The sequence below is a fragment of the Clupea harengus genome, unplaced genomic scaffold (genome assembly GCF_900700415.2).
Source record: "Clupea harengus unplaced genomic scaffold, Ch_v2.0.2, whole genome shotgun sequence".
Taxonomy (NCBI): Eukaryota; Metazoa; Chordata; class Actinopteri; order Clupeiformes; family Clupeidae; genus Clupea; species Clupea harengus.
The window spans coordinates 143,682-157,096 of NW_024879592.1; the positions used below are offsets into that span (position 1 = coordinate 143,682).

The 13,415-nt window shown below is 42.5% G+C and overlaps 1 protein-coding gene across 1 annotated transcript in view; it reads left to right on the forward strand.

Annotated features, from left to right (window-relative positions):
* The window catches only part of LOC122129119 (membrane-associated phosphatidylinositol transfer protein 3-like), a 44,420-nt gene that overhangs the window by 13,679 nt on the left and 17,326 nt on the right, over window positions 1-13,415 (forward strand). Inside the window, exon 3 of the mRNA XM_042704163.1 lies at window positions 6,111-6,206. Coding sequence (XP_042560097.1) covers window positions 6,111-6,206 — 96 coding nt within the window. The remainder of the gene's footprint in view (window positions 1-6,110; window positions 6,207-13,415) is intronic.

Below are 13,415 nucleotides of genomic sequence, written 5' to 3' on the forward strand. Positions count from 1 at the left end.
GGCGCTCCTGCGACAGGCAGAATGCGGTTCTAGAAATATGCGGTCAGTTTGTACACACCATGTCGTGTTTTGAGGTGCAGGTTGTGGTCAATACAGGTGCTAATGTGTTAGTACATCTGCCCCTCGGTGTCCTGCAGTTGTTTTATTCCAGGACGGCTGTGGTGTAATGGAGAGATAGTCTGGAGACTTTCACTGAGGCCTCACGGCTAACTCAGTTTGCCTCGAGTCATGCCAGTAATGGAAACAAATGGCGGGCTGTTTGCTGTGAAATCCCAAGCTCATTAAAATCTCCTCTCTCGATGTTTTCTTCTATTTTTCCTTTTTCTTTGTTGCCAGCAAGTCTCGGCCTGTCTGGGTGTATTTATCACTGGGAACCAGGGATACCTTCAGCTGCATTCCACGTAGGGGTTGAGGCAGGGGAGGGAGCCGAGCGGAATGGCTTGTGTAATCCTCAGAGGCGTTCTAATAAGAGCCAGGCTGGAGGAGCGGAAGGAAGGCAGAGGATGAGGCGGCAGGTGTGGATTCATTAATTAAAGACGCGTACAGGAGCGCACACTGGGAGATCGCTCTATCTTCACCGACGTCTTGGGCTTCTCAGGAGCTTGCTCACTGGCTGAGCCCACGACATTTTGCATTTTGCATTGCACCAGGGTGTCATTCTGACCTAGACAAATATAAGCACTTTTAGGAATTGCTTTTCAATCAGTTTTGCTCTCATGCATGAAGGAGAGAGGGAGAGGGAGAGAGAGATCAAGAACGTGCACTTCTGTTTTACAAAATGTGGAGCAGGGTGATCTGACAACCCCCCTGTGATTTAGTGCTGACATTTCCGCTTCAGACAGCCTGACTTTTATCTTCTCTTGAGCCTGTGCAAAGAGTACTGGGATGCTGCCGTCATCTGTTTGGCTTTAAGATCCTCAATGGCACAGATGGATTTGTGTAACTCTCACAAGCCTGACTTTTGATGTTAAGACCTGTTGTCATTGTTAACGTAGCCACTGACTGTCTGCTCTTCTGGGGATGGGCCTGCTGACTGACATGCAGAACAACCAATCAAACTACCCAGTCCCTCCAGGATGTGCGATCTTGCTTTTTTTCACAAATTCAAGGCTGGCAGTTTTCTCTGTTTCTCTTCCTCTGTTTTTCTTCCTCTAATCTCTGTTGTGGTTGTTGTGGGGCCATAATTATGATCCCACCAGGATCTTGCCAGGGTTTGTTGTGATTGTTGTGGCCAAAAGTGACAGAATTTGCTGAGTGAATTCTCAAACATTGTGGTTGGTTGGTTCCAGAGTTTAGCAGCATAGCAGCTGAAGGCTGCTTCGCCATGTTCAGTAGGTTTTCCCAAGAGATTGTTCTTCAGTGATCTGAGAGGTCTATCAGGTGTGTACACCTGAAACATATCTGAGAGGTCTAGCAGGTGTGTACACCTGAAACATATCTGAGAGGTCTAGCAGGTGTGTACAGCTGAAACATATCTGAGAGGTCTAGCAGGTGTGTACAGCTGAAACATATCTGAGAGGTCTAGCAGGTGTGTACAGCTGAAACATATCTGAGAGGTCTAGCAGGTGTGTACAGCTGAAACATATCTGAGCAGTCTAGCAGGTGTGTACAGCTGTAACATATTTGAGAGGTCTAGCAGGTGTGTACACCTGAAACATATCTGAGAGGTCTAGCAGGTGTGTACAGCTGTAACATATCTGAGCGGTCTAGCAGGAGTGTACACCTGAAACATATCTCAGAGGTCATTTGGTCATTTAGTGATTTAGAAACAAGCTGCAGTGCTTGTCAATTCTGTGACTTTTTTTAAACCATTTTAATTTGAGGTGTAATTCTGCGAGACTACACGAGCCCCTGCCTCTCCTCCTCCTCCTCCTCCTCCTCCATTGTCATCATTGGTGACACCCAGGTAACGATACTGTAATATGCAGCGGGTTAGCAGAGCTTCCATATTACATAAGTGAAAGACTGTGGGGAGCTCCCGGCCTGCTCTGTGCATTGAACTGAGACTGTTCATTCTGTGTATTCTGTTCCATATTAGAATCTAGCTCAAGTCTCTCTCTTGTGTCTAATGTTAGCATGTGTGCCTGTTATCATTTCGTCTGTGTTTATTGCAGTTGGATGCCTCTGTAGTTCCCTATGTTAGCGTTTAGCGTTATCTGTCACCATCTGCAGCGAAACGAAACACTCACAAGTTGTCTTCTTTGAAGAACCCACAGACACTACAATACCGTTCCCTAAGCTTACGCTTTGTTTGTTACTGCTGTTAAATCAAAACACTAGTATCTCAATACAGCTTAAAATTGTCCAACTGACCTAATTTAGGCAATAGCCCACTATTAAGCTTAACAACAAGCAAGCTAGTCTGGTGAAAATAAGCCTTGTCAATGAAAGTAAGGGAACTCCGCTAGGTTGCTCGTCAGGAATCTATGAAATATATTATGTGAAATTAATAGAATTATTCAATAAATCAAAAGATTGCATTAAAGTCACACACATTCGTTGTTGGTCACATGAAGTAGACCATTTTTGTGGCAACAGCCAAAGCAGGTAATGCCCTTACCGCTGGTTACCGCCGGTTACCACCGCAAGGATATTTCAGAGCTTTTGGGAGGCACTGAGTTTATTACACAGAAAATGAACCTTCAGAGCGAGTCAAGGAGAAAGAGAAGATGGGGGGATGAACCTTCAGAGCGAGTCAAGGAGAAAGAGAAGATGGGGGGATGAACCTTCAGAGCGAGTCAAGGAGAAAGAGAAGACGGGAGGCCTTTGGAGAATCCCCTATGGTGATGCGATCGATCATATCACAGAGCTGCTGCTTTAGACATTCATTAGACAAGGCATTATTGCCTTCCCACAACACCGCTCTCCCCCATATAATATATTTAACAAACCATATTTAAAGGGAGAATTGTTCCAGGACAATTGTGTATGTTTCTGGGGAGGTATTGCATTTGTTTTAGATTTTGTTTAAATCATTTAATTAAAGAAATAAAGAAAAAGATTTTGTAGACTAGACTCATGGATGCTGCAAAACAGATTCTATTGCATCATTATTGTAGGTCTAAAAGGGTTTTGTCTTTGAAAAGAAAACATACAAACAAAAAAACTGCTCCTGACTAAACCTTCAGCGCTGTGGAGATGCAGAGATGGGAGAGGGGGTTTCTGATATCCTAATCAGATCTCCTTTGAGCTTGAGGTTGAGTTCACAGCCTACCCACAGTAGGCTCAATACACTGTAGCGTGTAGACTCAAGTCAATTATTTCTCCGAGCTTAATGCTGGCTATCTATTCCCCCCTTCTGTTCTCTGCTGTGGCGATGACTCCTCTGTGTTTGTGTGAGGGTGAGTCAGAGCCACAACCCTGCGGCACTCGAAGAACAAGGCTCAAGTGGACAACACATTCGCACCATGGCAGTTGAGCATAAAAAGCCCTCTGATGTGTCATATTTCCATCATCGTCTCACCCCAGTGATATTTTTTTCTTTCTGTTCCTAAACCTTTGGCAGCTTCTGTGGGGCTCGTATTTGGGCTTTGTGAGGAGGAAGAGCACGCGAGGCTGTGGCTGTTAGGGCTAATCTTCCTCTCATCTTCCTCGCTAAGGCTTCTGCCAGAGGAGAACCGATTGTTGGCACCCTTTTGAAGATGTGCCGTATCTACAACGGGGGGATGAGGGAAATGCGTTTGTGGGCAGAAGCCTCTGCTGGGCTTATCGTTGGCTCAGCTAAATCGGTGGAAGGCAATATGGAACTCTAATTCGGTGGACATTTTACACACACACACACACACACACACACACACACACACACACACACACACACACACACACACACACACACACACACACAGAGAGAGAGTTTGAGAGAGAGACACAATATCTTTCTGTCAAACACATTCATCCACATACACACACCAGTCCTCGCACACACAGTTTGGGCATTCACATACTCTTGTCACACACACAGACACACATCTCCATTTCAATTAGTGATGCTCATCTTCAAAGAGCCAATCCTGCAGGGAAAACAAATGGTCAAACCTGGTAAAGAAAAGGCTAAAGGCTTGAATACCAAATGTGTTTTTATTTGAGGCACATTATTATAGCGGCACAAGAAACAACTAGCCAAGCATTTGGCTATGGGCAAGTCAAAAGTCACATGCAATGTTTTACAATGATCAGGTTACTTTAACTTCGAGATATGTGCCAAAACATTGCATAGAATTGGCTGTAATAAAAACGCACACCCCTAGTATATTTTTAATTTGTCTAAAATGACCATGCAGTAAAGCTAGATATACTTCCGCTACAGTTTCAACAATAGTGTATAGTCTGCCGGTATTTGGTTTTAAGTGCATATTCAGCAAGTATAACAAACTAGGCAAAATAAGGTAAATATGAAAGGTACAGTATGTAGGACTGCAGATTGCACCCAACTGAATACTCACTTTCCAAGCATGTAGGAGAAGCTATGGTGGCTGTCAGGTGCCATAAAAAACCCGAAAGGCCCTCTCTAGTCCTAGTGTTTTGATTTGTCTGTTCGGGGCTGCTGTAGAAACATGGTGGCCTCCGTGGAAGAGGACCCGCTCCCTATGTAGATATGAAGGGGCTCATTCTAAGCTAACAAAAACATCATGATTCATAGTTACATGTGATTATACACTAATGAAAACGTAAGTATGAATACTATATTCCATTTCTTCAAATAAATAACCCTAAATACTGCGCCTTTAACTGGGGAGACAAACAAACATTGATTACTGTGCAGCATCTTAATGTGCAGTCTGCTATCAGCAATCATAGTTTGTAGTTGATGTAAATGGTATAGATTTATTAAGAGGTGATCTATTCAGCAGTATTCATAACAGCAGTGCATTATTTCATAGGACTTTGTGTTGATTACAGTTCTGCCCAAGGCCAGACCATTTCAGTACTTACTGTTACAATGGTGTGAGCTACAAAGGATGATGCTATGTGTAAACGACCATCCATTCATTTCATTGTTTACTGACCCACTCTGCTTGCTTTCTCAAGTCAGCTAAGTTCCCTGAGCGGCTCCTTTAGAGTTGAAATGTGCAGCCTGTCAGATAGGGGAATGCTGGTGCAGCTTTTGAAGTCTTTGAGTACGGCTACCCTGTACATCGAAGGACATTTTAGAGAAAACTTTCTGTATGGCTTACACTCCATGCACAAAACACGAGGCGAATTGATGATTGGCAAAATATACAACAGGCTACCATCCGTTATCTGTCCATCTGTAGAGATTGTTGGTCTTGCAAGGGATTCAATGGGGAATGAATATTCAGAACATAAACAATTCTCTTCTTTGGTTTTCTTGTCCATCTTCTAACCACTAACACTGAGGCAATTTATCTAAAGTTAATTACACAGGACATTGAATGTGTAATAGGTTCCCAGATGCAGGATTCAACCTTTTATTTTGACAGTCACTAAGAGTGTTTTACATGTAGGCCCAAAACAACAGTCCTCCCTAGTCCACGCAGGGATGTCTAGGAAGCAAGTGAAAGATATAAATGAATGTGCTCTCAAGCTATCCATCAAGCAGATTGCACATATGGTGACATTTCACATATCACATGGAGCTTTGGCCAGCTCTTTAATAGATAACTATTCTAACCCTTTCCAAATCCTAACACTAACCCTAACCCTAACCCTAACCCTACTAACCCTAATTCCTGTTATTGTGAAACTTTCAATGTATAAATGCCCTGTTGTTTTGTGTTACCCAACCATTATACTTTACTGCACTGTATAAATAAGTAACAAACACTATACAATATGTGCTCAGTGTAAATAGTGAGGTATGACATTTATTTTAATAGCACAATTGTAATCATGATTAACACTTATGTGTACATGTAAAAATCAGTCTGATAATATTTGGACTGAATGACCCAACCTGAAAACTGAAGGGTTTAATGAATTAATTAATTGATTGATTGCAGTGCCTGATGACTCTCATACTTAGACGACCTATTGAGCCTCCTCAAAATTAAAAGAAAAGAAAAAAACATTTATTTTGCGCTCTTAAACTTTCTTTCACCCTTCCTCAGAATTCAGATGTACGTAATTGTTCTGTTTGTCCTCTGTTCTAGAACCGTCCCGCAAGCTCAGTGCGTCCCACTGGCGTCTGGAAAACATTGCACAGGAGTCTACAGACAGCTCTGACGACGAATTCTTTGATGCTCGGGGTAAGTGATGCGCTATCCCCCTCTCTGTGGTTGCTGAGACTGTCAGTCTGTGGATGAGTTCAGCTGGGGCTGAGCACATCTGTGCTGACTGTGAGCTACTGTAGGATGGCGTCTTCATGTAACCACATGTCATTGTGTGTAGAGATGTGTGCAAAGTGAATATATTCCTGGTTCAAGCATACCTGATGACATCCTTAAAGGATTAGAAACATTTGCAGAGGAAATGTTTGGAATTATTTTGTAGTCATTTCAGAAACTGTGTTCACAGATTGCCCATGAATAGAACATAAAAAAATTAAAGATCTGGGAAAGCTTTTCTCTTGTCACAATCAGGAACTATTCTGAAGAATGGGAACTATGGAACAGTATGGATGGAACCTGACCTAATAATACAGGAACCATGATGTTGCCTTCAAAAGAGTGTGCAGCCTTTATCCTTCAATTTTCTCAGTTAAAAAACACCCACATTTTATGTACTGTACACAGTATTTAGAGCTGCACATATTTGCCAGAAATGACAGAATGGTTGGACAATTTCAGCATATGATTGTATGGTGAGTCAGCTTTATTGTATCACTCTTTTGAAAGGTGATAATATATGCGGTGTATTCGTGTCTCTGTGCCAGGGTTAGCTGAAATGTTTAATGAATATTTGTCCTATTGTTGAGCTGTAGGCTGAGGCTCTGCTGAGCTTATCTTTGCCCTCACAGCATCTACAGCTGAAAAGCCAACTGGGTGCTTCTTTATGTGAAATCAGGCATTCAAGCTGTAAGCTACACCATGCAGTCATTCAATCAAAACATGGTTTAAAGTTGCTTGCCAACACATGCACTTTTAAGATTGCTTCTAAAGAGCCATGGTAGAATAGATATAGGAGGTGCCTTAAGATTGCTCCTAAAGAGCCATGGTAGAATAGATATAGGATGTGCCTTAAGAGTGATGGGTTCTTTGGGGTAGGTCGTTGCTTTAGTTGTTTTTCTACTGAGTTGGGAAAGGGGCATGGCAGCACAGATGTTAGCCTATTTGTTTGTCCCCCCTCGAAATAACAGCAACTGTCATTTGGCGTTTGTTTCCTAGTATTTGCTGAGACTACAGCAAATATCATGGAATGTCACTCATCTGTCAGTCCGTCTGCTTGTTGTGCTTGTAACCTACTGCACGTACATTAAAAGTTCTCAGTGGATTTCCTCCACACAAATCCAGTAAACTGTTTCATTTTGATATATGATAGATGTTTCACAGTGTGGATGTACCTAGATACAGTATGTGGCCATATCCTGGCTCTGTGATTTGTTTTTAGTCATACACAGAAAGATATGTTTAATTCCTTGTGCTATTAGCTCGGGACGTCCCACAGCGGTCCTGCAGTTCTCCACTGAGCGCCATAGTTTCATCTTAGCCAAGAAGGCTATATTAGGATCCGAACAGATACTTGGATTAAGAGAAAGCAACTGTATTCCGAGGCTGTTTGAAATTAGAACGAGTCTGTCACTGAATAGTATGGCACAGTACGAATGTAGGGATATTGGTATGTTTAAAAAATAACAAGGTGAATTCATTTTAGAATTTTGTTAATAAATGAATGAAATTACTACTACTACTACTACTACTACTACTACTACTACTGTATTACAGTAAGGCTTGAATCCAGAGGGAGTGTAAAATGGCAGCTCTGGATTCTCACCTGCTTCTGAAGTCAAATCTTCTAAGTTTTAAGGATTGTTCTAATAAGTTGAAAGTGCTCTGTGAGAGGATTGTTCTTCTAAGTTGAAAGTGCTCTGAGAGGATTGTTCTTCTAAGTTGAAAGTGCTCTGAGAGGATTGTTCTTCTAAGTTGAAAGTGCTCTGAGAGGATTGTTCTTCTAAGTTGAAAGTGCTCTGAGAGGATTGTTCTTCTAAGTTGAAAGTGCTCTGAGAGGATTGTTCTTCTAAGTTGAAAGTGCTCTGTGAGAGGATTGTTCTTCTAAGTTGAAAGTGCTCTGTGAGAGGATTGTTCTTCTAAGTTGAAAGTGCTCTGTGAGAGGATTGTTCTAGTGGAGGAGGAACCGTTCTCCTGGGTAAAGAGGCTGAGTTGGAGGAAGGGAGTGAACAAACATGGATTATTTGATTTGACCATTTGGTAAAAAGAATATTCCATGATTTAATTGCACCATTAGACATGTTTTGATGTAAATGTTCACTGTTAAATTATACGATCAAAACCCACCTCACTCTCATAGAAAAAGCGTGTTCTCTTTCCTATTGGCAGCATTAACATAATCAGGAGCATAGTCCTACTAACCTCTGACACACGCTTTTGTAAGCCATTAAAAAAATGAGTCAATTATATAATTAAGCCGACAAATTTGACTAGATTTAGGCTTTTTTTCACACACCTCTCTCTGCCCATTCTGAGCCTCTCCATCCCCCTCTACACACTCTATGAATGCAGGCACACACACACACACACACACACACACACACACACACACACACACACACACACACACACACACACAAACTCTCTCTCTTCTCTCTCTGTGTGCATGTGTGTGTGCTTCCTGTCTATCTCTCTGCTGCCACACACAGACACAAACACATTTGGCAGCAGATTAGCTTTTAGTTTTGAACTGTGGATGATAGTGATGGGGTGATGGAGGAGACAGCCCAGCCCAGCAGCAGTGGGGGATTTGGGGGGAGGCTGCTGACGTCACACACACACACACACCATGTCGGCTCGCGAAGCTGGATGTGTACCTTTTGGCTCCCAATCTGAGAGTCGTGTCTGAATGGGTGCAGCACAGACTTATTAACTTAACCTGAACTTACACTGAATGTGGTCTGACTCTGGAGCTGCCGGTGGGCACGCAGAATTGCAAGCAGAAGACAGAAATGGTTTGAATTTCAATGAGATATATTTCAATATCTGTGTGTTTCTATATGTGTTTCTATGTGTGTGTGTGTGTGTGTGTGAATGGTGGGGGGAGGGGGGTGGGTGGTGTTGGGATGTGGAGTTGGGAAGGGGTGCACAATCGACCAAATGATTTATTCATGAGGCAAAAATTTGCTAAGTGGTTTTGTCCTTGTGGCGTTGTGCCCAGCAAGCTCTTCAATGAGTTTTTATTCATCACCAGGATTATGCCGTGATCTGCAGTTAATTTTTCTCAACAATAGTTTGATGTAAGAGTTTGTTTTGAAGGATTTTGAATTTTATTTACACTATAAACTAATTCCAACATTCTGCAGAGTTACTCAGTGTCTGATCCCCTTAGGGGCCTGTATATTGTAATGATGTAATGTTTGTGCCTCTGATTTTGAAAGAAAACATCAGATATGTTATTCCTTTCTCGGCTGCTAACGGTGAGTGTGATGTTCGTAAAAGACCGTACACAGTGTGCCTGGAAGACTATATCAGAATTGCAGTAGTCTTAACGATCGTGGGGTGGATTGTCTGGGGGCGACCGCATCTATTTGGCAAACAGTCACACTGCTTATCATACAAAACGATCAGTTTCCTATGTGCTTACATCTCTATCATGTATGTGAGTGTCTCTCTTGAACAGCTGCCTGTAGCCCTATGTAGGGGGCAGTGTAATAATATAGTAGGGGGTCACAGGTCATTTAATCCCTAGCAGGGTGGCAATTTTGAATGCCGTCAGTGCACTTTGTTCACCTCAGTGGAAAAGCCAATATACCAGGGTGGAAGGGAACCAGTAATAATACGTTTGTCCTAATAAGGTTGTCTTTTTGGTGGGTGGTGTGGGGGTGCAGAGTCATTTCAACCGCCCTCCACTCTAGATCCACCACACGCCAGAGACTCTGAGGTATCGCAGAGCTTCCACGAGCCCGTGATCTGCCCCTCCTACCCCTCTCTCAGTATGAGGGATGATGTCAGCTTCCAGACAATGTTACTTAGCAACATTTAGTGTCTAAGACCAGCCATTTGTCTCAACAACAAAATGAATAATGTACACAGGATTGCGTCATAAATCTAGCCACTTAAGTTCGAGTTTAAGCAATGCAAAACACCATAGCCTGTGACTTTAGTTGAATTTATTAGCAGGAATAGGTTGCTTTGAACTCTGTTATCACTTCAACCTGCCAAAGACAATGATGGTGCACTTCTACACCTGCATCATCGAGTCCATCCTCACCTCCTGCATCACCGTCTGGTACGCTGCTGCCACTGCCAATGACAAAGGCAGACTGCAGCGTATCATCCGTTCTGCCGAGAAGGTGATTGGCTGCAATCTGCCAATTCTACAGGACCTGTTCGCCTCTAGCACCCTGAGGCGGGCAGGTAAGATTGTGGCCGATCCCTCCCACCCGGGTCACAAACTCTTTGAGGTTCTTCCCTCCGGCAGGAGGATACGGTCCATCAGGACCAAAACCTCACGCCACAAATCCAGCTTCTTCCCGGCTGCCGTTGGACCCCCACCTGACGTGGACTCTTATCCCGCCCCCACACCTCAAGCCTGTGTTATGTTAACACACACTACATTGCACACTGCACATTGCACATTCACTTTTGCACTCCTGCCCTGCTTTTTGTATTGTAGTACTTATCGTGTTTGTGAGGTACTTATTGTGTTTGTATGTTTTATGTTCACTGTAAGCACCTATACACCAGAACAAATTGGCAATAAATACTATTCTGATTCTGATTCTGATTCTGATTCTTTATCACTGCTGCATAATTGAAGTACAGCTGGAAGTGTGGTTCAGTCCTGCATGGACAGCGATATATTTTTATAGTTAAGGGTCAGTTCAGTGTCATGTATACTGTAACTTTACTCTTTGGCAAATCAAGAAACCCCATACAAATATAACAATAGGTAGATTTCCCCTTTAACAGTATTATTTCCTTTGTTCAGGAAGTTTTGTGTCGCTTTGTGACGTCAAGCTTTGGTTGTACTGCGAGACTTAAGGATGTGTCTTTATTCCTGTATCTTCCTGTCCATCTAGTGATGATGAATTTTCATGACAAGTGAATGAAAAAAAAGAAACTGTGCTGTGGCCGTGTGTGATGTTAAATACGACATGACGGGGGTTTGAGGTTCAGAGGCAGAGGCATGGAGGCCTCTCCCCTCCCCTCCCCTCCTCTCCTCCCCTCCTCCTCTCCCCTCCCCTCCTCTTCTCTCCTCTTCTCTCCTCTCCTCTCCTCTCCTCTCTCCTCCTCTCCTCCTCTCCTCCTCTCCCCTCCCCTCCCCTCCTCTCCTCCTCTCCTCTCCTCTTCTCTCCCCTCCCCTCCCCTCCTCTCCTCCTCTCCTCTCCTCTTCTCTCCCCTCCCCTCCCCTCCTCTCCTCTCCTCTCCTCTCCTCTCCACCCCTCTCCTCTGTTTTGTTCTAGCTGTGTTGTATTCATTTGTGCTCATTTATTTATTTATTCATGAATTTCACCCACGGCTCCCTGCTCAGCCTGGCCCTCCTGCACATTATCTTCCTCTGGCTTCCTCTGCCACACTCGCTCTCGCTCTCGCCCTCTTTCTTTGGCACTCACTCTTTCACTCTTTCTGTAATGAGGGCACTCACACACACATATTGCATGTATAAACACACACACACACACACATCACACATTCTATTTTATACGCTATCTAACTCTTACTCTATCTACACACATGTTGCTTAAACATACATTTAAACATGCTTAAACACATGCACATATACACATTGCGCTTTTTCACTGATGCATACACACACACACACACACACACACACACACACACACACACACACACACACACACACACACACACACCTTGAATGACCTCCAGACTTACAGCCCTCCAATGTCAGATCTCCCACCATCTGCCCACACTGATAATCACTCCCTGAAGCAGATCCACTTCCACTGGGCATTCCACTGCCCAAAACTCTTCAACCTCTCTCTTGAACTGCCAGCACAAGACCCACTTGCGGGTGAAATCCAGCAGCGTCTAGGGGTTGGCTGGACACAGTAGCCACTGGACATCTTTAGTCTTGTTTGCAAAGTATTTATTCCATAATATACAATATATCTTTATTACTGTAAGTCATGATGGGGAAAAAGTTGTAATCTCTAAGAAAACGATTTAATGTTTTACAAATGTATAAACTTTTTTTCAAGAAAACAGGACTTTAACTCCAGCATCTGTAGATTTGATGTATGAGGAAACCAGTGCAACCTCTGACCATGAAACTCTCTGAAAATACACTGTTACACACGTTTTTTTTAAACTAGGTCTCATTTACTCTACACTCAATTCACAAAACTGCACACAGAAAATGCAAAACACCTGCTCCAATCTCCTACAAAATGAAACAATGCTTTTAGAACTCAATAATCCCTTTTCAACATCCAACTCCTGTCTTTGTTAGGCTTAAGCCTTTTGCAGTTACAGTGTTACAGTGCACTTTATAGAGTTATCTGACAAACCGTTTACAGTAAACTGAATATATATATATATAATCACAAATACAGTACTGGTACAACAATTTTACAATTTGAAGTCATCTGTCTTTATTTTTTAGAAAACACTGTTGACTAAAATGTTGCACATAGACATAGACAGTGCATTTTCAGTGCTAGAATGTACAAAGTACAAAGTATAGGTACATTACTCAAACTGAAATAGGCCTTCATTTAGTCAACGCAGTCTGTATTTTCAGGGTGTTCAGAAAGGAAACACATTATGCACAATATTTTGTAGTATGTAAGAGTCTAGAAAAACTGACAAGAACCATAAAAACGAGAACCATAAAAAGAACGAGAACCATAAAACGAGAACCATAAAAAGAGACTGCGTGACTGTACCCAACCTATTTGGCTCTTGTCTTAGCAACACATCAACATCACAACTAATATCCCTCCTTGGAACTGGTATAAATGTCTTGCATTTTTGAAGGTCTAAAAGTGTTCAATGTCTGATGTCTTAGAAAGTGAACTATGTGTGTTTGTTTTGCAAAAAGAGAGAATTGAAACTGAGTGAAAGCGTATAGCTTATAGCTGGTTTCACTGATTGGGTGTGGGGTTTGGCTCTTTGAGTGACAGATTTCCAAAATTGTGTGACAATTCAAAATTGTGTATAAGCAGATTAAAAACTGTAAAAGCCCCATTCTATCAATTCAAGAGGCTTGGAAGTCTAAATGAATCAGTCCAATGAGGTCAAAACAAGCTGAATTCAATGGTCTGAAATCCATTATCTCTCTGCCGATTAAAACAGGTGTATTGCTGTAATTATCTCTCTGTG